General features: G+C 46.9%; 1 protein-coding gene across 1 annotated transcript in view; it reads right to left on the bottom strand.

Moving 5' to 3' along the window:
• Nucleotides 1-24,731, bottom strand: part of LOC123370452 (NACHT, LRR and PYD domains-containing protein 3-like) — a 58,665-nt gene extending 33,934 nt beyond the window's left edge. Inside the window, exons 1-6 of the mRNA XM_045017038.1 lie at nucleotides 24,682-24,731; nucleotides 21,917-21,982; nucleotides 20,260-20,563; nucleotides 18,426-18,467; nucleotides 12,781-14,503; nucleotides 7,308-7,397 (exon numbers count right to left, since the gene is read on the bottom strand). Coding sequence (XP_044872973.1) covers nucleotides 7,308-7,397; nucleotides 12,781-14,503; nucleotides 18,426-18,467; nucleotides 20,260-20,542 — 2,138 coding nt within the window. The 5' untranslated portion in view covers nucleotides 20,543-20,563; nucleotides 21,917-21,982; nucleotides 24,682-24,731. The remainder of the gene's footprint in view (nucleotides 1-7,307; nucleotides 7,398-12,780; nucleotides 14,504-18,425; nucleotides 18,468-20,259; nucleotides 20,564-21,916; nucleotides 21,983-24,681) is intronic.
• Nucleotides 24,732-26,231: the final 1,500 nt, after the last annotated feature.

Raw genomic sequence — 26,231 nt, 5'->3', positions numbered from 1 at the left:
GAGCAATGAGAACCATGGGAAAGTAAATGGAGTTACTTGGAGGTGTGGGAGTGCAGAGGGTAGTGCTTGTCTGGTTGTTAATTCATTAGTTAATTATCCTGCTCCGTGTTCTTATTTGCAGATCTCAGCAGTATGGAAGTTGCTGTTGAGGCAGTGAACACTCCGTGCAATGTGTGCGAATGTACGTGCACACGCACCAGGACAATGTTCACAAGCTGTTGCTTTTCTGATTTTCAGAAGAATTCTCAAGGGGCCAAATAAAAACAAGATTTCTGTTTTCAAGTTGAAATTCAGATGTAGTCACCTGAGGGTTGGGTGTTTAGGGACAGACATGGGGCTGGCATGCAGAACTGGCTGGAAATTGGAAGCAATTTTCTGATAATTTTGTATCACCTTTGTTCATTTTTTCATCCAAATTATGAAATCTTCTGTCTAGCTTCAGTGAGTGGCTTATCACGACAGCACCAGTACACTGAGCTGTCATGGAAGGCTGGGCAGGGGCATTGTCGGATTGAATGGGAAGTATTTATTGCCCCACTGCAGCTGCTCTGCCAGTGTTTGTGCTGAATCAGTGCAGAGGGACATGGTAGGAGACAATATGTCATTGCATTTGATTAAAATCCAAAGGTGATATGGTGCCTTGTGCATTGCTGTAAGTATGTATGTGGCTGTGCAGTGATACAGGTATGTTGCTGTTGCTGCTGGTAAGCTCAAAGTTCTTTAGCACAGATGTCGTCTCAAACCGCTCGATCCACCAGCACCCTGCAGAACAGCTGTACTCACAGGGACAATCCAGCTATAGGAGCCCAGGCTCAGACTCTTGGGCATTGGGGCAGAGAACTCTCAACAGCTAGAGCCCTGCTGTAGAACTCCTTGTCAGAGGGGATCAGACTGAGTCCTGGCCTAGCCATGGTCAAAGCAAAATGCAAGATCACCTCTTTGCTAAAGACTTTCCCAGGAACAACTCCAGGATCACCACAGAATCCCGGAAGTGTGGGCTGGAGGTACCTCAATAAGTCATTTAGTCCAGTCCCCCACACTCAAAGCAGGACTAAGTAATAACTAGACCAGGGGTCAGCAACCTATAGCACACATGCCAAAGGTGGCATGCAAGTTGATTTTCAGTGGCACTTTGCTGCTGGTCTGGGGTTCCATCTGCCAGCCCGCTGCCTGCCTGGGGAAATTGGAAAACTCAGCAAGAAAAAGCAAGGGCAAGGATCACAACTAAACTGATAAGATCTACATTTTAATTTAATTTTAAATGAAGCTTCTTAAACATTTTAAAAACCTTATTTACTTTACATATAACAGTAGTTTAGTTATATAATATAGAAAGAGACCTTCTAAAAACATTAACATGTGTTACTGGCACACAAAACCTTAAATTAGAGTGAATAAATGAGGGCTTGGCACACCACTTCCGAAAGATTGCCGACCCCTGAACTAGACCAACTTGCATGAGATGGAGCTGATGTAGTAGGAAGAAAATAAAGAAGCCAGGAGAGAGTTGAGGGGTGGAGCAGAGAAAGAGAAAGAAATAAATCAATCCCCTCCCAAAAAACCACACCTGTGAGTCAGGGAGAAATGAAATCCAGTGAAGATACATAGATGTTAAATAAATAGATATGTTCAGGGCTTAGATACCCTGGTGACAGGTAGGGCTGGGTGAATAATTGGTTATTTGGTTCAGTGCCTGAACCCAATAATAAGAAAGTATTTTATTTGAGTTCACTTGAAACAGAAAAGACAATTTTTCCCAACAAAATGAAAAAAACTGTAAAACAAATGGTTTGGGATCAAATGAAATGTTTTGTGCTCCTCTAAACAAAATGCTTAGTTTTCAGGTTTTTTGTTTAACTCTATTTTTTTAATTAAATTGAGCTAAATTTTCCTAACAAAACATCATTTTGTCACAAACTTTGAAATTTTGTTTAAAAAATGTCAAAACTAAATATTTTTACTTTTTTGGAAACGTTCTCCCAGTTTTATTCAGTTTAAACTATTCATCAGATTTGACCTGAATTCATGAACAGTCAACTCTAAACTGCATTATTTGCCAAATCAGCTATTCACCAAGTAAATTTCACCGAGCTCTAGTGACAAGCACCTCAGAAATATCTAAGGCCTTGTCTACACTACAAGACTATTTCGAATCAACTTAGTTCGAATTTGTGGATTCGACCTTATGAAGTCGAATTTGTGTATCCATACTAAATACACTAATTCGAATTTCTGAGTCCACATTCACGGGGCCAGCGTCGACTTCGGAAGCGGTGCACTGTGGGAAGCTGTCCCACAGTTCCCGCACTCCCCGCTGCCCATTGGACTGCTGGGTAGAGCCCCCAATGCCTGCTGGGGGAAAAAATGTGTCGAGGGTGGTTTTGGGTAAGTGTCGTCATTGAACCGTCAATCACAACCTCCCTCCCTCCCTCCCTCTGGGAAAGCGCCTGCGGGCAATCTGTTCGTGCACTTTTCTGGTCAGTGACAGCGCGGACGCCACAGCACTGCAAGCACGGAGCCCGCTGCGATCATCGCCGTTTTCTCCTCCTCGCACTTTATCGTCCACGTCTTCCACAGTCAGCTGCTGAGAAATTGGGCTACTTTTCAATGGTGCTGCAAGCACTGGGGGACCATAGGGGACGTTTTACAAACATCAACGTCGGGTGGCCGGGCAAGGTTCATGATGCGTGTGTTTTCAGGAACTGTGGGCTGCTCAGACGCCTGCAGGAAGGTAGTTTCTTCCCGGACCACGAAATAACTGTTGTGGATGTGCAGATGCCTATAGTCATCCTCGGGGACCCAGCCTGCCCGCTAATGCACTTGCTCATGAAGCCCTATACAAGCGCCTGGGACAGCGACAAGGAACTCTTCAAATACCAGCGAGCAGCGAGCAGCGTGACCTGTGACTGTTCAGTTTCTTTACAGAGAAGCTGAACCTGCCCCTGTTTCTTTACCCAGTTACTGTTGACTCTCCTCTTCGGTTACATACCCTGTTCACCCCGTTACCCCCACTTCCAGCACACGTGTAAAAATAAAATACATGTCCCATTATTACTTAACAAAGGTTTCTTTATTCATAACTGTTCGTGAAAGGGTTGAAACTGGGACGCAGGCTGTGCTGGGTAGGGTGTGCGGTGATGTAAAGACCGCCTCTAAACTCAAGGAATGACAGGCTCCTGCTCCTAGAGCGGTCCGCAGTGCCGGAATGCTTCTTTCAACGGAGTCTGCCATCCCTCTTTATGGAATTCTGTGTGCGGGCGGATATGTGACCTTGTGGTGGAGGAGGACGGATACAGATTCCTCAGCTGCGTGACTCAGCGGTCCAGGACAAGGACCGCTGTATAAGATCTGTAACCGCCCTCCCCCACTGCAAAGTCACATCTCCCCCGCCCACACAGATCCTGGAAACCACCTCCAAAAAACGACCAGGTTGCCTACTGACTGCACTGTGTGTGTGACCCGCTGCTGATCCTGCCCCCGTGTCTGTACCCTGGGAAAGGTGACTGTCCTATGCAATTAACCACCCCCTTCCCCACGCCCCCCATTCGAACACAGTATCCTTTGAAAAAACATAACGGAAACAGTAATTAACAGCAAAGCATTTTTATTAATTAAATAGACAGTTAGGGGATGGGACTGGGATTGGGACTACTGTGAGTCTGGAAGTGAAGGACTTCGGCAAATATAGGGTATGAGAGCTTTTGGGTACTTGAGCACTGTGCTGTGGTGCAGTGACAGTATTCACGTCCCCGGCCGCCCCTCCTCCTGATTATTTTCGGTGAGGGGGGTATGGGACTTTGTGGCGGGGGAGGGCGGTTGCAGATACACTGCAGGGGGGCTCTGTCCTCCTGCGGTCCTGCAGAACATCCACAAGGCGCCTGAGCGTGTCCGTGTGCTCCCTCACTAGTCCAAGCATTGTTTCAGTCGCCTGCTTGTCTTCCTCACGCCACCTCTCCTCCCGTTCGCTGTGTGAGCGCTGGCACAGAGAGACGGTCTCCTTCCACTGGGTCTGCTGGTCCGCCTCTGCTAGGTAGCAGCCCATATGTTCCTCGAACATCTTGTCCCTTGTCTTTTTCTTTCGCCGCCTAATCTTCGCCAGCCTCTGCGAGGGGGATGCTGTGGCAGGTCTGGAGACAGTGGAAGCTGTGAGATGGGAAACAGGGAGTGAATTCCTTGCAAAGATACATTTTTGCGAACAATTAACTGAGTCTAGGCTGTCTCTGTGAATTCTGGGTTGAGACCCCTGTGCCTGCTGGGGCACAAATCATTTTCGCGGTGGATTCTGGGTAAATGTTGCCAGTCATTCCTTCCTCCGGGAAAGCAACGGCAGACAATCATTTCAAGCCCGTTTTCCCAGAATTGCCCTGGCATACGCCATAGCGTGGCAACCATGGACACTGTTTTGCCTTTTGTGTATGTCACCGTATGTGTACTAGATGCCGCTGACAGAGGTGGGCAAGCAGCGCTACACAACAGCATGCTTTTGCTTTTGCATGACAGCAGAGATGGTTACCAGCCATATTGTACCATCAACCATACCATAAATTGGTAATAAGATGGTAATAAGATGGGCATGGTTACCTGTCCTTTTGCACTGCCCCATTTTGGGGCTGTCATAAGTGCCCCTGGCCGAGCAGCCAGGGGCGCAAAAGCAAAAATTGGGAATGACTCCCTGAGTCAATCCCTCCTTTTTGGTACCTAAAAATAGAATCAGTCCTGCCTAGATTATGGGCAAGTGTACTAGAGAACCACTGTATCATAGAACCAGAGAGCACAGCTGCTCTGTGTCCGATCCTGCATAAATTATGAGCTGTATGCTATTCACAGGGGGTGCTCCTGCAACAACACCACCTGTTCATTCCGTTCTTACCCCAGCCTTCCTGGGCTACCATACCATTGTTCCCCCAGTTGTGTGATGAAGTAATAAAGAATGCAGGAATAAGACACAGTGACTTGTTTGTGAGAAATGAGTGGAAGGAAGCCTCCAGCTGCAATGATAGTCCAGGCAGGACATTAAGGAGTGTGGATGAAGGAGCCCATCATCCCTCTGCTAGTCCAGGGGCAATTGAATCTTTTATTTACAATGAAGGGTGGGGGCTGATGGAGCTCAGCCCCCTGTTGCAATGATGAGGACGGTTACCAGCCATATTGCACCATCTGCCATCAAAAATTAGGGACAGGCGCCCTTGATCGACCTTACTGATGCTAGTCGGCATGGTTACCAGCCCTTTTGCACTGCCCCATGTGCCAATAGGCTGATGGTACAAAAAGATGGAAATCCATCGTCATCATCAGGCATCCATAGCGTGGGGGGAGCAAGGATGTTGGTATTGAGTGCTGCACCATCGCGTCTATCTGCAGCATTCAGTAAAGATAGGGTGACATGTAAAAGAGTCAACAGAGGATTGTTTTCACTTCTGGTGGTGGGTGGGGTGTGTGCGCAAATTGCCGAACTATGCCCTGACCCACCGCAGACACTGTGTTTGGCCCTAGAAGCATTTGGAGCTCATCCAAGAATGCAAATACTTTTCGGAGACAGCAGGAACTGTGGGATACCTTGCGTCCTCATTCCCCACTCCCTCCATGAGCGTCCATTATATTCTTTGGCTTTCTGTTACGCTCGTCACGCAGCTGCGTGCTGAGTCTGTGCTATGCCGTCTGTCCGTAGATTTATTAAAAATACTTTGGACCAGGCGTAAAATTACAGTAATTACCCTAATTAGATGCAGGAGTCTCCGAGCGAGATCACCCTGAGGAGGGTCACTGAAGGAGATAGAGAGCGCATGCTGCGTGAAAGCTAGCACGAACCAGGGCCCGATGCAGCCGTGCTCGGGGAGGCAGTGCTCCCTGAGTTCCTCATGAAAGCCTCGCGCGGAAAACTGTGCTACCATGGAGCACCCAATAAGGCAGCTCTCCCCAGGAACCTCCTGCTGATGCTTTTCGATTAATGCAAGGAGAGCTTCGTGGAGATCTCCAAGGATGATTTCTGTTCTATCCCCATATCTAGAGAGACCTCCTTTTCACACAGTTAAGATTCCTGTTATATTAAGAATAAAAGTTAACATGGTTAAAGCACTTACCGACTGCTCCTTCCCCTGATTCAGGATCCGGGTTAATGGCCGGGGAGGGTTGTTGGGGGATCTCCGTGACGGTGATGAATAGATCCTGGCTGTCAGGGAAACCATCGTTGTAAGCGCTCTCGCCTGCCTCGTCCTCCACAAACCCTTCCTCATCTTCCCCGTCCGCGAACATCACTGAGGAACTGGCCGTCGACACTGTCCCATCGTCAGAGTCCACGGTCACTGGTGGGGCAGTGGTGGCAGGCTCCGTAGCGTCCGTTTGCCGCTTTGATTTTTTGGTAGCCTTGTCTGGGGTCCTTGATTTTCACGCGGCGCTGCGTTGCATCCCGCCTGTATCCTCTGTCTCTCATGGCTTTGGAGACCTTCTCGTAGGTCTTCACATTCCCTGTTTTGGAGCGCAGCTCCGAAAGCACAGACTCCTTGCCCCACACACCGATCAGATCGAAGAGTTCCCAGTCAGTCTATGCTGGGTCCCTCTTTCTATTCACAGATAACATGAACTCCTCTGCTGGAGAGCTCTGCATCGTTGCAGGTGCTGCGGAGCTCGCCCCGATGTCCAGCCAGGACGTCAGATTCAAAGTGCCCAGACAGGAAAATGAATTCAAATTTTCCCGGGTCATTTCCTGTGTGGCTGGTCAGAGAATCCAAGCTCGGGCTGCTGTCCAGAGCGTCAACAGAGTGGTGCACTGTGGGATAGCTCCCGGAGCTACTAAGTTCGATTTGCATCCACACCTAGCCTAATTCGAGCTAGCCATGTCGAATTTAGCGTTACTCCACCTGTCGGGGTGGAGTACCAAATTCGAACTAACGAGCCCTCTAGTTCGAATTAAATGGCTTCCTGGTGTGGACGGTTGAGCGGTTAGTTCGAATTAACGCTGCTAAATTCGAATTAAAGTCCTAGTGTAGACCAGGCCTAAGATTAAAATGCCTAAGTTTGTATCTTTCACTTCCTGAATCTTTCCTGATCTCAAAGAATTCCCCCTGGCCTTCTGACCCCTGTCTCTCAGGCTCATCTGTGGGTAAGGTAATTGGGTTAACTGTCATTACAGCACTAGGCCGACTAAGCCAACCCCACATGTTTTAACTGAAAATTTAAACACAATCCTCAGAAGTTACACAATTCTATGTGGTCACTATACCAACCATGGTGAAGAGCTGCACTGCTGTAGAATTTCTGGGATAGCAGCAGTAATAAGGGGATTTTAAAAAGAAAGAATAGTTACTTACTCTAGTTTCTTTAATTTACAGTTTGGATCCTTCAGTGCTTGACAGAGCAGGTAAACAGGTGAATGCTTTGGCTTATCCTGATGGTTTTTCCTTAAAAAAAGGAGAAAATAGAAATTTTCTTTGTTGTTCTCTGAAGGCAGATTTTAATTCTATTTCCTGAACATTGAAATAGCCTCTTGGACAGTGTGACACAGTGCATATAGGTTATTCTGCAGGCAGTTAGTTGTTGTAAGTCCCCCAATTCAAAACTACATCTACTACTTTGATATGTGTTTTAAGTATACGGAGTCAAATAGAATACATGCGACTAAGTTTAATCCATTCATTTTATGAACTTGTGGTACTCTGATTCTCTGAATATTAAAACCAGTTCTAACTACTCACACAAATGGGAATGTCTCCAGAGGTTTTATGCTTGTGTGTCAGGCAGTAACTGCAGTATCATTTCTGGAGATACAGTAGAAATTATTGTGTTTTATTTAACTAGGAATGTTGTCTTTAATTTGCCCACAAAGCTAAAAACCAAATATAAGTATTTGCTTAAAATTGTAATTATGACAACTGTTACTCAATACTGTATAATTGGGGTTACACTTAGTAAATTACATCCCTAGGAGGAACCAGAAATGGAGCTGATTGTTTCCTGACAGCAGAATGTGTAAAATGGTAAGTTAATTTTAAAGCAGCATCTGTATAAGAAATAGTGCTGGATGAATAATTAAACAACTAAAATTCAAGAATATTCTGATGAATTTTAAAGTGAATTTATTTCCACTGTGTTCACACATCTTTATTGTGCACTTTCCAAATATTCTAACAAAGGGAATTTGCAGACAGGAATGTTGTTGAAGCAATGCGTTTAAATCACTATTACAGAATATTCCCGTGAAAGCAAAATTTGTATTTATAATCCTGAGCATTCATACTAGAAATCTGGTTCTCATATTTATGTTCATCGAATCACAGAACTGAAATATCTATGACCTGTGTGTCCAATCAAAATGAATAATTTAGAAAAATTAATATTTAAAAAAATAAAATTGATTGGATAACTTGTGAAAAAGGCAACATTCATTGAATGAATTATTAATTATTATCTGCCCAGCTCTAATAATCAGGTCTTTCTTAAACAGCAGTTGTAGAGTACTCGGGGAGACAGGGTGATAGTTGGAGAGACAAGTGGGGGTCACGGGAAGGGTTTTTTATCATGGGGGCAGGGCCAGCTCCAGGCACCAGCTGAGCAAGCTCGTGCTTGGGGCGGCAGATTCTAGGGAGTGGCTTCTGCCCAATATTAGGGCGGCACGGCCGCTTTTTTTTTCCTGCTGCTCTGGCCGCCCTGTAAGGGGTGCAGGAGGGGAGCACCCTGCAGCAAACTTGGCAGGGCAGCCAGCGTCCTTCCCTCCCAGCCGACCGGAGCAGCACGGAGCCCTCCCGGCAGGCAGTGCGGCGGTTGGGGCCGTGGGAAGAGAGCCCCGCTGAAGCCCTAGCTGCCCCCCTTCTCTCTCCCCCCCCCACTAGACCAGGCGCGCACTCTCCAGCACAGGGAGTCCCCCTGCACACTGGCTCCGGCCGCCCTGTAGGATTTTTTTGTTTTGTTTTTCCCCTGCTTTGCCAGCCGCGCCATTCCCGCCCCTCCCCCGCTTTGCCGCTCCGTGTTTTTGTTTTGTTCCCCCCCACACACTTTGCCGCGCCGTGTCCCCTCCCCCCGCTTTGCCACTCCAGCCGCACCGCAGGGTTTTTTTTTCCACCTGCTTTGCTGCTCCAGCCGTGCCTTTTTTTTGTTTTTTTGTTCCCCCTGCCCCGCTTTACTGCTCCCCCCCCCTTTTTTTTTGCTTGGTGCGGCAAAAAAGCCAGAGCCGGCCCTGCATGGGGGCAAATAAATCACACATATGTTGCCAAGGAAATGGACCAGAGTTTGACGGGGGGAAACATGAGGAATGGAAGGGCATTAGGGACAAGGTAGATCAGAAGATAGGATGGGATGGTCGATGGTGTCACTGAGGCAGATGGTGGGTAAAAGGAGAGCAGGCCAAATCCCTGTCTTTTGTCACCCTGTCCAGTCTGGCTTCCTCACCACTGAAGCTTCCATCTTAGTTTTTATTAACCTCACCCTAGCCAGAGTTCAGGTTCTGTACTCGGTCCTCGCCCTCCTCAACCTCTCCACTGCCTTTAACACCTTTGCCTACTCTCCTTCTCTTGAAACCTCTTCTTCCCTCAACTTTCAGGAGTCTGTTCTCTCCTGCTTCTCCTCCTACCTCTCTCGTCAGCATTTCATGTGCTGCATCCTCCCACCCCCCTTCATCTTTCACTGGCACCCCACAGGGCTCCTTCCTTGGCCCCTCCTTTTCTCTACCTACACCTTGACACTGGGCAATTTCATTCAAAATGTGGCTTTGACGGTCAAATTTATGCTGAAGACTCAGATTATTGTAAGGTCATCCAACACTATGGTGTCCCAATGCCTTCCACAAGACATCTCCCCTCCATCAGGAAAGAGCGTGGGTATCACTGGGGTTATTTTTAAAGAACATGTGTAATGTGATGGTGCTGGTGAGAGCTGGTTCTTGTGGGAAAACTCAGTCAGAGACGTAGGGTTTGTATTTAGTTTTGAGGCAGTGTGGGTGGGTGGGTGCAGGGGGTTCATTCTTATTTCATTGAGCAGTGAGTTCCACCTTGTGACCCCACACCTGGGACAACTGAATCTCCTGCAGAGACGAGCCTTTCCTTCCTTGTCAACTGATTGGTTTTTCTTGTGGAACAAAGCCACCAGGCCAATTCGCTGTCTTGGAGGGACTGTAGCTTTCTCTCTCTATCTCAGATCTAGGGCCAGCACCATGCAGTGCTTTGAAAAGAGTCAGTACAACCTTATTTAACTTGACTCGGGCCATTAGGGAGCCAGGGCAGGCAGCACCGTTTTGGGGAGATGTGTTCCTGGTAACCTAGCCACCCCTCTCCACTGAATCGAACACAAGTTACCATTTAGCCCTTTATGGCTTAGCCTTGCCCTGTCTGTTACTGTAGCACATTATCAAGATGTCAACCTCTGCTTCTACTCTGCTGACCAAGCCAGCTTTCATTACTCATTAGTCCATAATATTTTCATGCTTTCTCCCTTGCCATCCCCTATGCCTGGGAGGAACACATCATAACTCCACTAAGGAGTAAGGAATGGTGTCCCTAGCCTCTGTTTGTCAGAGGGTGGAGATGGGTGGCAGGAGTGAGATCACTTGATCATTACCTGTTAGGTTCACTCCCTCTGGGGCACCTGGCATTGGCCACTGTCAGCAGACAGGATACTGAGCTGGATGGACCTTTGGTCTGACTCAGTATGGCCATTCTTATGTTCTTATTACTCCTTTGCAATATCCTTTTTCAAATCCCTCCTTAAAACTTACCTCTGCTGTGAATCCTGCAAAAAGGGGTGGCTCCAGGCACCAGCACTCCAAGCACTTGCCTGGGGTGGCAAGCCACTGGGGGCACTCTGCCAGTCGCTGCGAGGGCGGCAGGCAGGCTGCCTTCGGTGGCTTGCCTGCGGAGGGTCCGCTGGTCCCATGGCTTCGGTGGACCTCCCACAGGCATGCCTGCGGAGGGTCCACTGAAGCCGCGGGTCCGGAGGGTCCGCCGAAGCTGCGGGACCAGCGGACCCTCCCTGGTTGGGGCGGCAAAATGTCTAGAGCCTCCCCTGCCTGCAAAACACTTGACAATGGCCGGGCAGCTGGTGCACATGACTCCTGCTTACTAACTTCTGCCCATTAGACTAAACGTGATCATTTACTAGTTAGTGTAACACATGGTGGTGAGTTTGTGAGGTGGGAGCTGGTACTGACCAATCTCAATTCATTCTGGGGCCACCAACATCCTATTAGCGGGGAATGGTGTTTAATCCCTAGCACTAGGCTGTTGGGTTTCAGGATTGTTAGGCTGGGTTCTCTTCCTTGCTCTGGGAGGAATCTAAGCTCTGCTGGTTAGAGACAGCAGAGCCATTGCAACAACCCTCCTGCTTGGGTTGTCTTCAGTTAGAAAATGTTCAACAAACATTCCTTAATACCTCTGGAGAGAGGAAGAGAGAGAGAGCTCTCATCTCAGAATAGCAAATAACCCTATGGTTAGTGTTTTTCTCTCTGTTGGAGCTATTCCACTTTGTGCAGATCCTTAAATATTCATTGGGCCAGAGAGAGCGAGACTGATTCTGTAACTGGGTAGTTAGGACACTGATCTGAAATGTGAGAGACCAGGGTCAGATCTGTTCCCTGCCTGATTTGGCCAGCCCTGATCTGCAGGGAGTGGTCCTGGGCTCTCAACCTCAAAAGAGGAGCATCTGTCACTTGATTTATAGGACCACTCCCATGAGTACAGGGGCTATTAGAGATCCATGAACCGCTTGCTGTATGATCTAGTCACTAGACAGGAATAAAGAGCCACGCTGTCTGAATGTGGATTACACAGAGATATTTTGGCTCTTTTCACCTTGTAGGCAGGGTGGCAAAATGGATGAGGCTTAGATCCATGCTATTAGAGGCCTGGGTTCTATCCTCGGCTCTGTTGATGTGAACTTGCCAATTGCTCTGTTATCTCGGCTGTAAAATGGGTTGGTGATAGTTATACCTCCCCTAAGGCAGGGTTTTGAGGCCTATGTTAATAAGGGATGAAAAAAGCAGAGAAATATCAAGAGCAGTCAAGAAAACAACTGGGATTAGAACTCACAGCCCTTTAGCTGGTACTTCAATGTACCATCTGCTAAGCTACTGGGTAGAGTGACCAGATGTCTCCATTTTATTGAGACAGTCCTGATTTTTGGAGCTTTTTCTTACATAGGGAGCCAGGGCAGGCAGCACCTGCTGTCCCAATTTTTTACACTTGCTATCTGGTCACTCTACCACTGGGTATTGTGGCATCTTTGCTCACCCAGAAAAAACAAAAAAACTCCACACTCTCATTGCACTAGTTATGTGGAAACATGTGACAGTTTTGCAAGATGTGCAAGATGTGGTAGGTTGGGTTAGGATTGCTTTTGGAGACCTGCCAAGCAGTTGTTAATACCGACAAGCCTGGGAGGTGGGAGAAATGAAGCGGTCATGGCATGCTCAGGGAGGAGGCAGGGCAGGGGTAAGCTGGGGCGGGGAGTTCCCCCTGCGTGCTGCCCCCCCCTTACTTGCTGCAGGCAGCCCTCCTCGCACCCCCCTGCCCCAGCTCCCTCCGCCTAAATGTTGGCGGCAACCGGGGTGGCCAAAGATTCAGCTGCTGAGGTCGCTGCCGAAGAAATTGGCGCCCCCCAAATCCTAGCACCCTAGGCAACCGCCTAGGTCGCCTAAATGGTTGCACCGGCCCTGGATAACTGTATCATTAGCTTACAGTAACAGTAGAATTGTTCTCAGGTGGGTCATTCAGCCAATTAGTAGTTATCAAGACATAGGAAAAACAACATTTGATCTGTTAAAGAAACTACAGATTTTTCAGCTCAGATAATACTTACTGATGTAGCCACTTTTGTCGTCTTGGGAGTTCTTCCTCGTGGTCTTCTAAGCTAAATGTACAGTCACACATACAAAGTGACTCCAGACTACGACAATGCTTTACACAGAATGAAAGAGCCCATTGATCCATCTGGGTAAATTTATTTTGATTTAATTTCAGTTCAGTGAAGTGATCCAATGCATTAACTGCAAAATCTTCTTCATGCATCTCATACACACAGTGAAACAACTCAAGCTGATAACTTTGATAAATCCCCTCATGAACACAGGGCAAGTTTAAATCTGTTTGTTGGTTTGCTTGAACCCACTTCAGTAAATCTGCCTTAATTTTAGGTGAAAGTTTACACCCAAATTTTTCCTGCAGGTCCTTCATTCTTTCTTCATTTAAGAACCCAAACAGGAATCGCACTGTTAACATTAAATAATTTTTAGAGTTTCTATAGTTTTCTAACAACGTTTTCACATCTTTCTTGGGAATCCCTGAATCTGTTGTTGTTTCACCTTCCTCCAGGACATATAACAAAGCTGCAAAAAACTCTTGAAAACTTAAGTGAATGAAGCTGTAGAGACATTCACAGTCAGTTTCTTTTTGAAAAATATTCTCATTCAAAAAGAGGGGGAGAGAGTTCTCTTGATCTAAGCCAAACTTCTTGATTTCTTCTTCCTCAAACAGTATCTTTTGTTTCCAGACTCCATCAGCAGCCAAAGAGCAAAGTCCCTTCAGATTTCCATGTAAGTGTTGCTTTGTATTGTTGCTGAGAGGCTTGACTAAACAGGAAAGGTAGAGCATATACACTCCAGTGACTGTTTTTGAAGTTTGTGTGAGATTCTCACCTTTTTCAAGCTGTTGTTTCAGAGTGCAGATGATCCAACATACGAAGGGGACAAAGCACATGGTGAAAAGAATTTCATTTGCTTTCACAAATCGTAAAGCTTGTCTTGCTTGGTTTTCATTTCCAAAGAACTTGTGGAAATATTCCTCCCTCTCAGCTTTGGAAAACCCCAGGATCTCTGCATAACGTGAACACTCCAAACATTGCCCGAGTTTCTCCAGAGCAGCTGGTCTTGTAGTGATCATCAGGTAGGACTCAGGAAGAACTGTTCTCCTAAATAAACTGCTCAGGAGGATTTCCATTGGCTTTTTCTCCCAGGGATCGGTGCACAGATTATCTTTAGGCTGATCAAAGGAAAATCTCAGTTCATCAAACCCATCTATTATGAACAGGAGTTTTTCTGGATTCACCAGAATGTGGTTAACTGGTGCATTTGTATTAAGCCAACTTTTAAAAATCATGTCAGCCACACTTCCCTGCTCATTAAGAAGGTTCATTTCCCTGCAGTTTATGTAGAAAACATAATCAAACTTTTTCTTATAGAGTTCCCCAGTTGCCCAATCGTACATGATCTTTCTTGCAGTCATTGTTTTCCCAATCCCAGCAGCTCCCAGCAGCACAACGACTTGTGGTGTTTGTCCATCTTTATCAGGTTTATAGAGAGTGGCCAGTGTAACTGCAGAACTAGCTCGTTCAGTCATGATTTCTGCATGTCTCCATCCCATGGCCATTATTTCATGTTCTCTCTCCTTTGCCTGACGAGGTCTGTCTACAATAGTGAGGTTTGTGTATCTTCTGTTTAGAATCATATTGTCACCAAAACGACTGTTCATGTCTTTTATTAGCTTGTATTTCTTTTTAATATCTTCTTTATACTTCTTATTGTAACCTGTATCAGCAACATGAAACATTAGAAATATTGAACTGAAAGTTCAGAAAACAGACAGACTAATCTCAGACTAATCTCTTAAAATAGTTCTACTGTAACAACAATAATGGTTCTTCACATTTATAATGAAACCTTCTTCAAAAAGGATCCTGAAATCATTTAAATATGGGTGAGATCCTGCAGCCCTTATTCAAACATGGTCGCCTCAATGAAATTATTCATTTAAGTAAAGATTGTAGGCATCACCTCATCCCCTGGTGAAACCTGGCTACTGTCTACACAACAAGGTAGGTAACAAGTGGAGGAGAATATTATATGCAGTTGAAACAATACTGGGAATGTAGGTGGAAAGAATGTAACTTCATAAACTAGAATTTGTCAGGACACATGGGTTTACAAGAGAGAGCATCACGGGATCTTTAATTACCACAATTGAGTACTTCCAGTTACCTTCCTCACTTAAGAGATGGTGCCCCTACACAGGGGCGGCTCTTGACATTTCGCCGCCCCAAGCAGGGCGGCATGCCGCGGGAGGCGGTCTGCCGGTTGCTGGTCCCGCGGCTCTGGTGGACCTCCTGCAGGCGTGCCTGTGGAGGGTGTGCTGGCCGCCGCGTGGGACCAGCGGACCCTCCGCAGGCACGCCTGCGGGAGGTCCACCGGAACTGCCTGCCGCCTTCCTGGTGACCGGCAGAGCGCCCCCCGCAGCATGCCGCCCCAAGCATGCGCTTGGCGTGCTGGGGTCTGGAGCCGCCCCTGCCCCTACAGCAGAGTGTCCTCCAGCATGAGGCTAGTACATTCACTCAGTACTGATCCAGAGGGACATTTTGCACACATCTGTATTGGAAGTTGCCCAAGGTAACAAAAGTCCCACTCAGCCCATTATAGAAAATTGTTTGTAAAACAACTGATACAAACTGGATCGTTTACTCTAGAAAAGCAGTACTGAGGGGTCTGCAAGGCTCCTGGTAAAGTCATAGGTTGGCATGACAATGAGCCTAGAGATTCTAGAAATAGGAAAGATGTTTATAATTGAAATCACCAAGTATTTTGATTGGTTCATTGTAATAGCATGAGGCTGCCGCCCCATTTTGTACACAGTTTGTCTGCGGGTCGCTAAATGGAACAGAAGAACACATGAAATGGAAGGAGCGAACTTTCCATCATGGCTGGGATTCCCATCACCTCCTGGGATCCACCATGACACAAAGAGTGGAAAGACAGACAAATTGCTTAGGATGAGAACAAAAGGATTGCACAGAGATGTAGGGACAAAATCAGAAAGGCTAAGGGACAAAATGAGTTACACCTAGTGAAGGACATAGAAAACAATAAAAGGCTCTATAAATACAACAGGAGCAAGAGAAGGACAAAGAAAAGCACAGGTCCACTGCTTAGCGGGGAAGGAGATCTAATAATGGATGATACCTAGAAGGCTGAGGTGTTTAATGCCTATTTTGCTTCAGTGTTCACTAAATATGTTAATTGTGACCAGATGCTAAGACAATTCTTATTAATAACAAAAGGGAAAACCCAAAAGCCAGAATAGGGAGAGAGCAGGGTAAAGACTACTTAGATAAGTTAGATGCACTCATGTCAGCAGGGCCTAAAAACTCACCTTAGGATACTTAAGGAACTAGATGAAGCACTCTCTGAACCAATATCTCTGAAAACTCATAGAGGATGGATGAGGTCCCAGTGGGCTGGAGAAGGGCAAATATCTTTTTTATGATGGAACAAAGACAACCTAGGGAATTAAAGACCAAGCAGCCTAACTTCAATGGATGGAAAGATACTGGAACAAATTATTAAACACTCAATATGTCAGCACTTAGAGCATAATAGGGTAAAAAGTAATAGCCAATGTGGATTTTTCAAGAACAAATCATGCCAAACCAACCTAATTTCCTTCTTTGACAGGATTATTAGCCTACAGCATTGAGGGAGCCATAAATATCACTTGTCTTGATTTTAATAAGGCTTGAGACACAGTCCCACAAGACATTCTTATAAGCAAACTAGGGAAATGTGGTCAATTGAATTACTATAAGGTGGACTTGCATCTGAAGAAGTGGGTATTCACCCACGAAAGCTCATGCTGCAAAACATCTGTTAGTCTATAAGGTGCCACAGGACTCTTTGCTGCTTCTACAGAACCAGACTAACACGGCTACCCCTCTGATTCTTATAAGGTGAGTGCACAGTAGATTGAAAAAAAAAGTATTCAAAGAGCAGTTATCAATAGATTGCTGTCAAAATGGCAGGGCATTCTAATGGGGTCTCAATGATGGATCTCGGTCTAGTACTATTCAGTATTTTCATTAATAACTTTGATGAGTGGAGAATACACTTATACAATTTGTGGATGACACCAAGCTGGGAGGGGTTACAAGCACTTTGGAGGACAGGTTTAGAATTCAAAAGGACCTTTATAAATTGGAAAACTTGTAAGAAATCAACAACATGAACTTCAATAAAGAGAAGTGCAAAGTACTACACTTATGAAGGAAAAATCAAATGCACAAATACAAAATGCGGAATAACTGACTAGGCAGTCGTATTGCTGAAAAGATCTAGGGGTTATAGCGTACCACAAATTGAACATGAGTCAACCATGTGATGCTGTTGTGAAAAAGGCTAATATTCTGGGGTGTGTTAACAGGATTGTCATATGTAAGACACAGGAGGCAACTGTCCTGCTCTACTCAGCACTGGTGAGGCCTCAGCAGGAGTCCTGTGTCCAATTCTGGGTGCCATGCTTTAAGACAGATGTGGAAACACTGGCGAGTGCCCAGAGGACCAACAAAAAGGATAAAAAGTTTAGAAAATCTGACCTATGAGGAAAGGTTAAAAAACCTGGATATGCTTAGTCCTGAGAAAAGATGATGAAGGGGGCCTGATAACAGTGTTAAAATATGTTAAGGACTGTTATAAAGAGGATGGCGATCAATTGTTCTCCATGTCCACTGAAGGTAGGACAAGAAGTAATGGGCGTAATCTACAGCAAGGGAGATTTAGGTTAGATATTAGGGAAAACTTTCTAACTATTCTTCTAGGTGAGCTCTGGAATAGGCTTCCCAGGAAGGTGGTGGAGTCTCTATCATTGGAGGGTTTTATGAAGACAAACACCGGTCAGGGACGGGGTAGGTTTACTTGGTCTTGGCTCAGTGCAGGGGAGTGGACAAGATAACCACTCAAGGTCCCTTCCAGTTCTACATTTCTGTTATTCTATGACAATGTTGGGCCTTCATCATCTTGATCCTGAAAGACTTTCTGACCAGCCTGAGGGAACCAAATGGCGAAATCCTGGACACTACCCAGGATGTGAGCCTGAGGCTTCTGATGTCACCCCGCATGCCCTCCCCCGACACACACCATGTCATTTGCCTTCCCCGCCATGTTTCTTTTTTCTTTTTCTATCTAAGGAAAGTCTGGCTCAGCTGGCCAAGATGACTCCATCTGTCCCAGCACTGCTGTTGGCCTGACCACAGAGTCAGATAAAAGTCACGCCTTAGTCTGACATTGGTAAAAGTTTGCTGGGTCTCAGGGTGGCTGATCAACACACCTGCTGCACTGGTAACTCAACAGCAGGGAAGCTGCACGGGAACGTCAGCATCAGAGACCAGCAGCATTTTCTCTTTGCTATTCGTCTCTCCCCTTTGTGAAAGGAAACAGGATTGGACCTCAGCAGCACCACCACCACAAAGGCATTTCCTGGGGATTGACGTTGGCTGCTGCACATTAAAACCTAGGGAATGATCCTCACCTGCAGGGCCATTGCCACAGTCACCATCAACATCTTTACAGTGCTGCCTTTGGTAGTGTTACTGCAGTTTCACGGTGTTCCCTTTTCTGGAGAATTGCCAGGGAACCCTGTGCTAATGGTGTCACCTGGAAAGGCACTTCCTGGGTAGCCATCACATACCTTTTGCCGACAACTCTGATGGGTTTTGACTCTGGTGAAACTCTGAAAGGGAAATTACATTTAAATAACAGTGAAAGAATGTAGAGTGTAGTTCAATGCAAGTGCATTTCTGTTCTGTATGGAGGCAACAAGTGACTGATAATCCAATTGCATCCTCTGTTAATGAAGTAATCACCAAGGAAAGCACTGCTACCAGCCATCAGTGTATGAAGTTCAGTTTGGGAAATACTGTTTCTCGGACCTCCCCCTGCCTGGTTCCTCTGATGACTAGTCTGCACTTTACATGATGAGCCGGCCACGTGGTCAGAGAAACACAGAACAACTGGCACTGGGACAAACAGTCAATTCAGGAGCGTTTGTGGGGAGAGGGAATCCCTCACAAACACTCATGTTCCAACACAGATTAGGTGAAACAACTAAAGGGTCCATGCAAAGGAGAATTCTGCCCTCGGTCAGGGATGGGCTAGGTGGCCCAGGAGAGCCTTTAAAATGTAGGGATCTAAAACAGACACTAAGGGCAGCCCGAGGGAATTTGTTCATTTGGGATAACTACCACTTGGGGCCTCCCCCCCAACACCCCCTAGCTTCTCACTAGATTCAGTTATTGATAGAATGTAGGATGCTGACTGGATTAAAAGCCGCACAGGTAACCAGACTAGTTTGCTTAATATTGCCACTCCTTTTGCCAAGCATCTGTGACTAATTTAGGGTAACAAAGAACCCTTTCCCCACCCCTCAATAATTATTATTTTATTACTGAGTTTTGGAAGGATCTAGAGCCCCAATCAGGGGCCCATTGTACTAGGCCCTGTGCACACATATAACATGACTGTCCCAGCCTGACGGAGCTCAGTCTAAACCAAGTAACTGCCCCCTGCATTGTGCTCTGGAGGTTTCTAAACTCTCCCCCTGGGGGACTGTCCAGGGGAGTGAATTCCAAAGGCCTCTAGGGAGAGCCCCACTGCCAGGCCCAGAGCTTCCATTCCAGGGACCCAGGCAGAACCAACCCAGCTGGGCTCCACTGGCACCGTAGGATGCAGGGAAGTGGAACAGGAATGACTGTAACAGGGTTGAGTTTAACTCCATGACTGAGCACATGGAATCTAACACTGCTCCACTACAGACTGGCTCCCCACTGGCACTGGCTCTTACACTCTTGTGGGACACTGCAAAGCAGCCTGGAGCCTCTGGAACTGCAGCTCTGCAGGTTTGCTGGCTCCTTGGCTGTTTATACTGCACTGAATTTGTTTCTTGCATTAAAAGATAGCCTTGGAGATAATAAAGATCCTGCCTGGAACCCCTGGAATGTCTCATGTTGTCAACCAGCTGTTTGGGGATAAAATACTCTGCTGTGACCAGTTACCAGTTACAGATCCTCAATTCTCTGTCCCAGCTCTGGCACAGGTTAGAGCAGCCTGGAGGCTGGTCTTACTTGCACTAGTTGCTAATGGTCACCAAGGAATGATCCTCCAGCTAGGGATGCATTCCAGCTACTCCTCGTCCCCACCTCTCCCTGTCCATGACACTCCCTCTGCACTGCTCTGTTGGCTCTACACCCACTGGGGACTCCCCAACACTGCGGATTTCCTCAGATGCAGAGTTACAGGCTGTCTCTGCTCCCTTTGTGCCAGCTGAGTGGTGAAAAGGGAGTGGAGTAGGTGAGAGAATCTGGGCCACTGTGGGCATCTCTGCTCTGAGTCCCCCTGGCTTCCTGCTTGGATTCAGAATTTGTCATTCCTGCTATCAGCCTGTTTCTCCTGTTCCTGCTGCTGCCGCCCTGGAGCAGATTCTTGGGGCAGACTCCCAGGTTTTACAGTAACTTTAGGTTTCTTACCTTTCTCTCTTTCCTCTCTGAGTTTTGCAGCTGAATCTTGGAGGTTGATCTGAGTGAAAACCTCTATGGTTACATCTACTGCAGCATCTCCACTATAGAATTCCATCAGGAGGTTCTTCGTATCTATCCTGTCGGCATTCTCCAGCCGACCTCGGGGGATGTTACCTTTCCCCTCAAAGTCAGAATGTGACAGTTTGTCTTTAAATCTTTTCAAATCTTCCTGAGAAAGGTTGTCGAGAGCTCGTAAGAGCAAGTCACTGATTCTGCTGCTTTGGTTTCTCATCACTGGGCATCAAGAGAGAAGCTAAAATGCAATGTAAAATCTTGGTGTTAATCATTAATTGGATCATTAATAACAACAATTATTCCCATGTTGAGGAAAGAAGTAAGCTAGTAGTGGGAGAAGGTCACTGGGATTCATAACTCCTCAGTGTTTCTCTCTCACAAATGATTCTTTGTGCTTGTAGCCACATCTGTAAAATGGAGATAATCCTACTGATCTAACGCACAGGGTGAGGTGCAGCTTAGCTAATGTTTGTAAAGCCAAGTGAGGTTTTAGGAAGATAGGGGCTATGGTAATAGTATTTATCAGCCAACTGGGTTTGAAAATAGAGGTGGGACACCCTAATTTAATTAACATTTCAAAAATATAAACCCAGAAAATACAGTCCTGGAATATCAGGCCCTGCATCCTGAGATCCAGCGTTAGCTTGTGAGAACCTCCTGGGTATTTTGAATATCAGAGCAAAGTGAGGTGGAGCAGTGGTAACTTCTGACATATGGTGTGTTCAGTGGTGAGCTGGAGCTGGTTCGCACAAACCGGTTGTTAAATTTAGAAGCTGGTTTAGAACCGGTTGTTAAAGGGGTGGGCAAACTCCGGGCCGTGGGCCGCATCCAGCCCGTGGGACCAACCTGTCTGGCCCACCTGAGTTCCCAGCTGGGGAGGCTCCCCCAGCCCCTCCCCTACCTTCCCTGCTCTCGCAGAGCCCGGCGCCAGCACTCTGGACCGCTCCTGGGCAGCTCTGCAGCTCCTGCTGCTTTGAGCAGCATGGTAACGGGGTGGGGCTGTGAGCTCCAGCGGGCCACGCGGCATCCATACACGCTGTCCTGAGCAGCATGGTAAGGGGGCCGGACCGGGGCTGGGAGGAGGGGTTTGATAAGGGACAAGAAGCGGTTGGAGGGGGCGGAGGTTCTGGGGGGGTGGTCAGGGGACGGGGAAGGGTTGGGTAGGCGTGGGCATTCTGGGGGTCTGTCGGGGTGGTGGTGGATGGGGTCAGGCAGAGGTGAAAGTAAGCCGGTAAGCCCCGGTACGGCGTAGTGGCAAGAGCAGGTGCGCCGTACCAGTGCAGCCCAGCTTCCCCAAGCAGCAATTTAAAGGTCCTGGGGCTTCCAGCACCGGCTGGAGCCCCGGGCCCTTTAATTTGCTGCCAGAGCCCTTCTGCTGGAGCCCTGGGATAGTAGCAGTGGGGCTACGGGGGCTATTTAAAGGGACGGGGCTCCCGCTGCCTTTACTGCCCTGGACCCTTTAAATAGCCACCAGAGCCCCGCTGCCACTAACCCAATCTGACAGGTCTCTCCACCCACATGTACAAACTACAACTAGCTCAGATTAAAGTTAGCCTATCCCAAGAGAAAATGCAGAAAGTGATGGACTTACTGTTAGTCAGAACGCTCTCATCAACATCATCTGAAGGCCCTGGTTTGATGTGTTTCGCTCCGTCTTCTTTGTGTTCAAACACAGATATATATATATATATATATATATATATATATATATATATATATATATATTATATATATATATATATATATATATATATATATATATATATATATATATATATATATATATATATATATATAAAAAAAACATAGGGAGAGGAACAGGAAACTGTTTGCTCAAAGTTTATTGTGCAATACAAAGAAACTAAAACATCTCCAGCTAAAACTGAACTTCAGCACTTTCTGAATTTCTCTAACAACCCTCATACCACAGCCAGTATGATTTAAAGCCTTCTTAGTCCATGTATGTATACTGTGTTGGTTTTTATTTCTTTTATTGACTTTAGGATTCACCTCTTTGGCTTCAGCAACTTGTTTCTCTGAATAGTGAGGTTATGAACTCCATAGACATGTTCACCACTTTTCCCTTCCCACACACTCCATGTTGGGAGAAAATATCGTAGCAGCTTTAACCAAGACAAGCCACGTATAATAGCGAGCAGCTGACAGAATGGGGACTGGACTTTGCATCATCTTGATACATAAATAGCAGTGATATCAGCAGGAGCTGAGGCTTACATCCTATTCGGGAGTGGGGGAAAGAATCCCTATCTTTCATATTTAAAAAATCATGAAAACAGAACTTTTGACAAAAACGAAGTAAGCAGAATTGGATCTTCGTGGACCACAAATATCATAAGTGTCAAAAGTGAGCTTGGAAAGTTTTACGAGTCACTCATACAGTTACTCAGAAGGAAATTGCTGCTTGTTAAATGGAAGAAGGAGGACACGTTTCTGATACATCCAAGTGAAATTCTTAGTCTCTGTCGTCTTTCTGGGGCAATTTTCTTTGAGATCAAAGAAGCAGCAACTCTGAGCTCCCATGCTGGCTCACACCCCACCACCTGCCACCATTTGGGGCTTTGTTGCCTCATTTTAAGAATTTCTTGTGTTTTTGTTTTTGTTTGCAGCTGCCAGAAGCCTTTGTCCCAGCTGAGAAGTGGAAACAAGAGGTTCGCTGTTCATTTCAGCAAAGTAGTAAGAAAAAAGGGAACCAGAATCCATTGGTCCGACTCCTCTTAGGATGGAAGCAGAGAGAGGGGTTTCTGCCTGAGGGCAGATCTCAGTTGGTGTAAGTCAGCTTTAGTACTACTGCCAAGGGATGGCCCATATACGGGTCCCTAAATACATAGCTTTACAGAGGGCTGCATTTGCTTGTATCTGCCCTGCACATAGAGTGAACATGATAACCACTGCCCTAGAGACACTCACATGTTGAGGCTAGTGACTTAGGTGTTATGGTCACTCTCTCTGGTGGTTGGTCCCCTACTGCATCCATTAGTCTCTTCTCACAACTCCAGCCCACACAGACTCCCTCGGCCTCCCCCTCAGGAATGACACACACATATATTATATCAAATTAAATTAAAACAAATATTAAATCCCTGTTTTACAAGAACATAAGGTTACTGATTCAAGCACTTAAAAGATAGGAAATGCCAGAATTAAGGATGCCCATGGGACAGGAGTTCAGCCCCCTTGTGCATGTGCACCATGATATAGTCTTTGACGTCACTTGATCACATCCCATTTTTTCCCCATTTGCTGGCTGGACAGCTAGTCAGGATCCTTTTCATAGAATCATAGAATCTCAGGGTTGGAAGGGACATCAGGAGGTCATCTAGTCCAACCCCCTGCTCAAAGCAGGACCAAACCCAACTAAATCATCCCAGCCAGGGCTTTGTCAAGCCTGACCTTAAAAACCTCTAAGGAAGGAGATTCCACTACCTCCCTAGGTAACCCATTCCAGTTCACCACCACCCTACTAGTGAAAAAGTTTTTCCTAATATCCAGCCTAAACCTCCCCCTCTGCAACTTGAGACCATTACTCCTTGTTCTGTCATCTTCTACCACTGAGAACAGTCTAGATCCATCCTCTTTGGAACCCCCTTTCAGGTAGCTGAAAGCAGCTATCAAATCCCCCCTCATTCTTCTCTTCTGCAGACTAAAGAATCCCAGTTCCCTCAGCCTCTCCTCATAAGTCATGTGCTCCAGCCCCCTAATCATTTTTGTTGCCCTCCGCTGGACTCTCTCCAATTTATCCACATCCTTCTTGTAGTGTGGGGCCCAAAACTGGACACAGTACTCCAAATGAGGCCTCACCAGTGCTGAGTAGAGGGGAATGATCACATCACTTGATCTGCTGGAAATGCCCCTACTTATACAACCCAAAATGCCATTAGCCTTCTTGGCAACAAGGGCACACTGTTGACTCATATTCAGCTTTTCGTCCACCGTAACCCCTAGGTCCTTTTCTGCAGAACTGCTGCCCAGCCATTTGGTCCCTAGTCTGTAGCAGTGCATGGGATTCTTCCATCCTAAGTGCAGGACTCTGCACTTGTCCTTGTTGAACCTCATCATATTTCTTTTGGCCCAATCCTCTAATTTGTCTAGGTCCCTCTGTATCCTAGCCCTACCCTCCAGCGTATCAACCACTCCTCCCAGTTTAGTGTCATCTGCAAACTTGCTAAGGGTGCAGTCCACACCATCCTCCAGATCGTTAATGAAGATATTGAATAAAACCGGCCCCAGCACCGACCCTTGGGGCACTCTACTTGATACCGGCTGCCAACTAGACATGGAACCATTGATCACTACCCATTGAGCCCGACCATCTAGACAGTTTTCTATCCACCTTACCGTCCATTCATCCAGCCCATACTTCTTTAACTTGCTGGCAAGAATACTGTGGGAGACTGTATCAAAAGCTTTGCTAAAGTCCAGAAATAGTACATCCACTGCTTTCCCCTCATCCACAGAGCCGGTTATCTCGTCATAGAAGGCAATTAGGTTAGTCAGGCATGACTTGCCCTTGGTGAATCCATGCTGACTGTTCCTGATCACTTTCCCCTCCTTTAAGTGGTTCAGGATTGATTCCTTGAGGACCTGTTCCATGATTTTTCCAGGGACTGAGGTGAGACTGACTGGCCTGTAGTTCCCTGGATCTTCCTTCTTCCCTTTTTTAAAGATGGGCACTACATTAGCTTTTTTCCAGTCATCCGGGACCTCCCCCGATCGCCATGATTTTTCAAAGATAATGGCCAATGGCTCTGCAATCTCATCGGCCAACTCCTTTAGCACCCTCGGATGCAGCGCATCCGGCTCCATGGACTTGTGCTCGTCCAGCTTTCCTAAATAGCCCCGAACTACTTCTTTCTCCACAGAGAGCTGGTCACCTCCTCCACATACCGTGCTCCAGAGTGCAGCTGTCTGGGAGCTGACCTTGTCTGTGAAGACAGAGGCAAAAAAAGCATTGAGTACACTAGCTTTCTCCACATCCTCTGTCACTAGGTTCCCTCCCTCATTCAGCAAGGGGCCCACACTTTCCTTGACTTTCTTCCTGTTGCTAACATACCTAAAGAAACCCTTCGTGTTACTCCTAACATCTCCGGCTAGCTGCAACTCCAAGTGTGATTTGGCCTTCCTGATTTCACACCTGCATGCCTGAACAATACTTTTATACTCCTCCCTGGTTATTTGTCCAATCTTCCACTTCTTGTAAGCTGTTCTTTTGTGTTTTTGTCCTGCTGACTCAATGTGTGGCCCCAGGCCTCATTCAGCACAAACCACTGAATAGAAAATTATTCATTTTCCTCCTGGGTGTTCTGATGGGGTGTTGCAACCTAAGTTCCCTCTAAGGGTACGTCCATACTACCCGCCGGGTCGGCGGGTAGCAATCGACTTCTCGGAGTTCGATATATCGCGTCTCATCTAGACGCGATATATCAAACTCCGAACGCGCTCCTGTCAACTCCAGAACTCCACCACCGCAAATGGCGGTGGCGGAGTCGACGGGGGAGCCGCGGACTTTGATCCCGCGGCGTGAGGACGGGTAAGTACTTCGAACTAAGGTACTTCGAGTTCAGCTACGCTATTCGCGTAGCTGAACTTGCATACCTTAGTTCGAACCGCCCCCCTAGTGTAGACCAGGCCTTAGATGCATGGCCATGCAGCTGCCTATTAAGCCCCAGGCAGGGGCTCAGGGCTGCAGCGGGGAGATGCCTCTCCCCCAGCATGGACCAGCTCCGGATTTGCCAAGGCCGGGGAAGAGGAGCCCCTCCCTTGGCCCGGCCCTTCTGGAGCTACCATGGTGGGGAAGAGGCACCTCTCCCCTGGCCCCAAGCTAGTGCGATGAGAGAGGGCTGGGGGAAGTCCTCTCTCCCCACTGCAGCCCTGAGGCAGCCTGCACC

The sequence above is a fragment of the Mauremys mutica genome, chromosome 4 (assembly GCF_020497125.1).
Source record: "Mauremys mutica isolate MM-2020 ecotype Southern chromosome 4, ASM2049712v1, whole genome shotgun sequence".
NCBI lineage: Eukaryota > Metazoa > Chordata > Testudines > Geoemydidae > Mauremys > Mauremys mutica.
The sequence above is the reverse complement of the archived record's forward strand: the minus strand, read 5'-3'. Positions and strand labels throughout refer to the sequence as shown.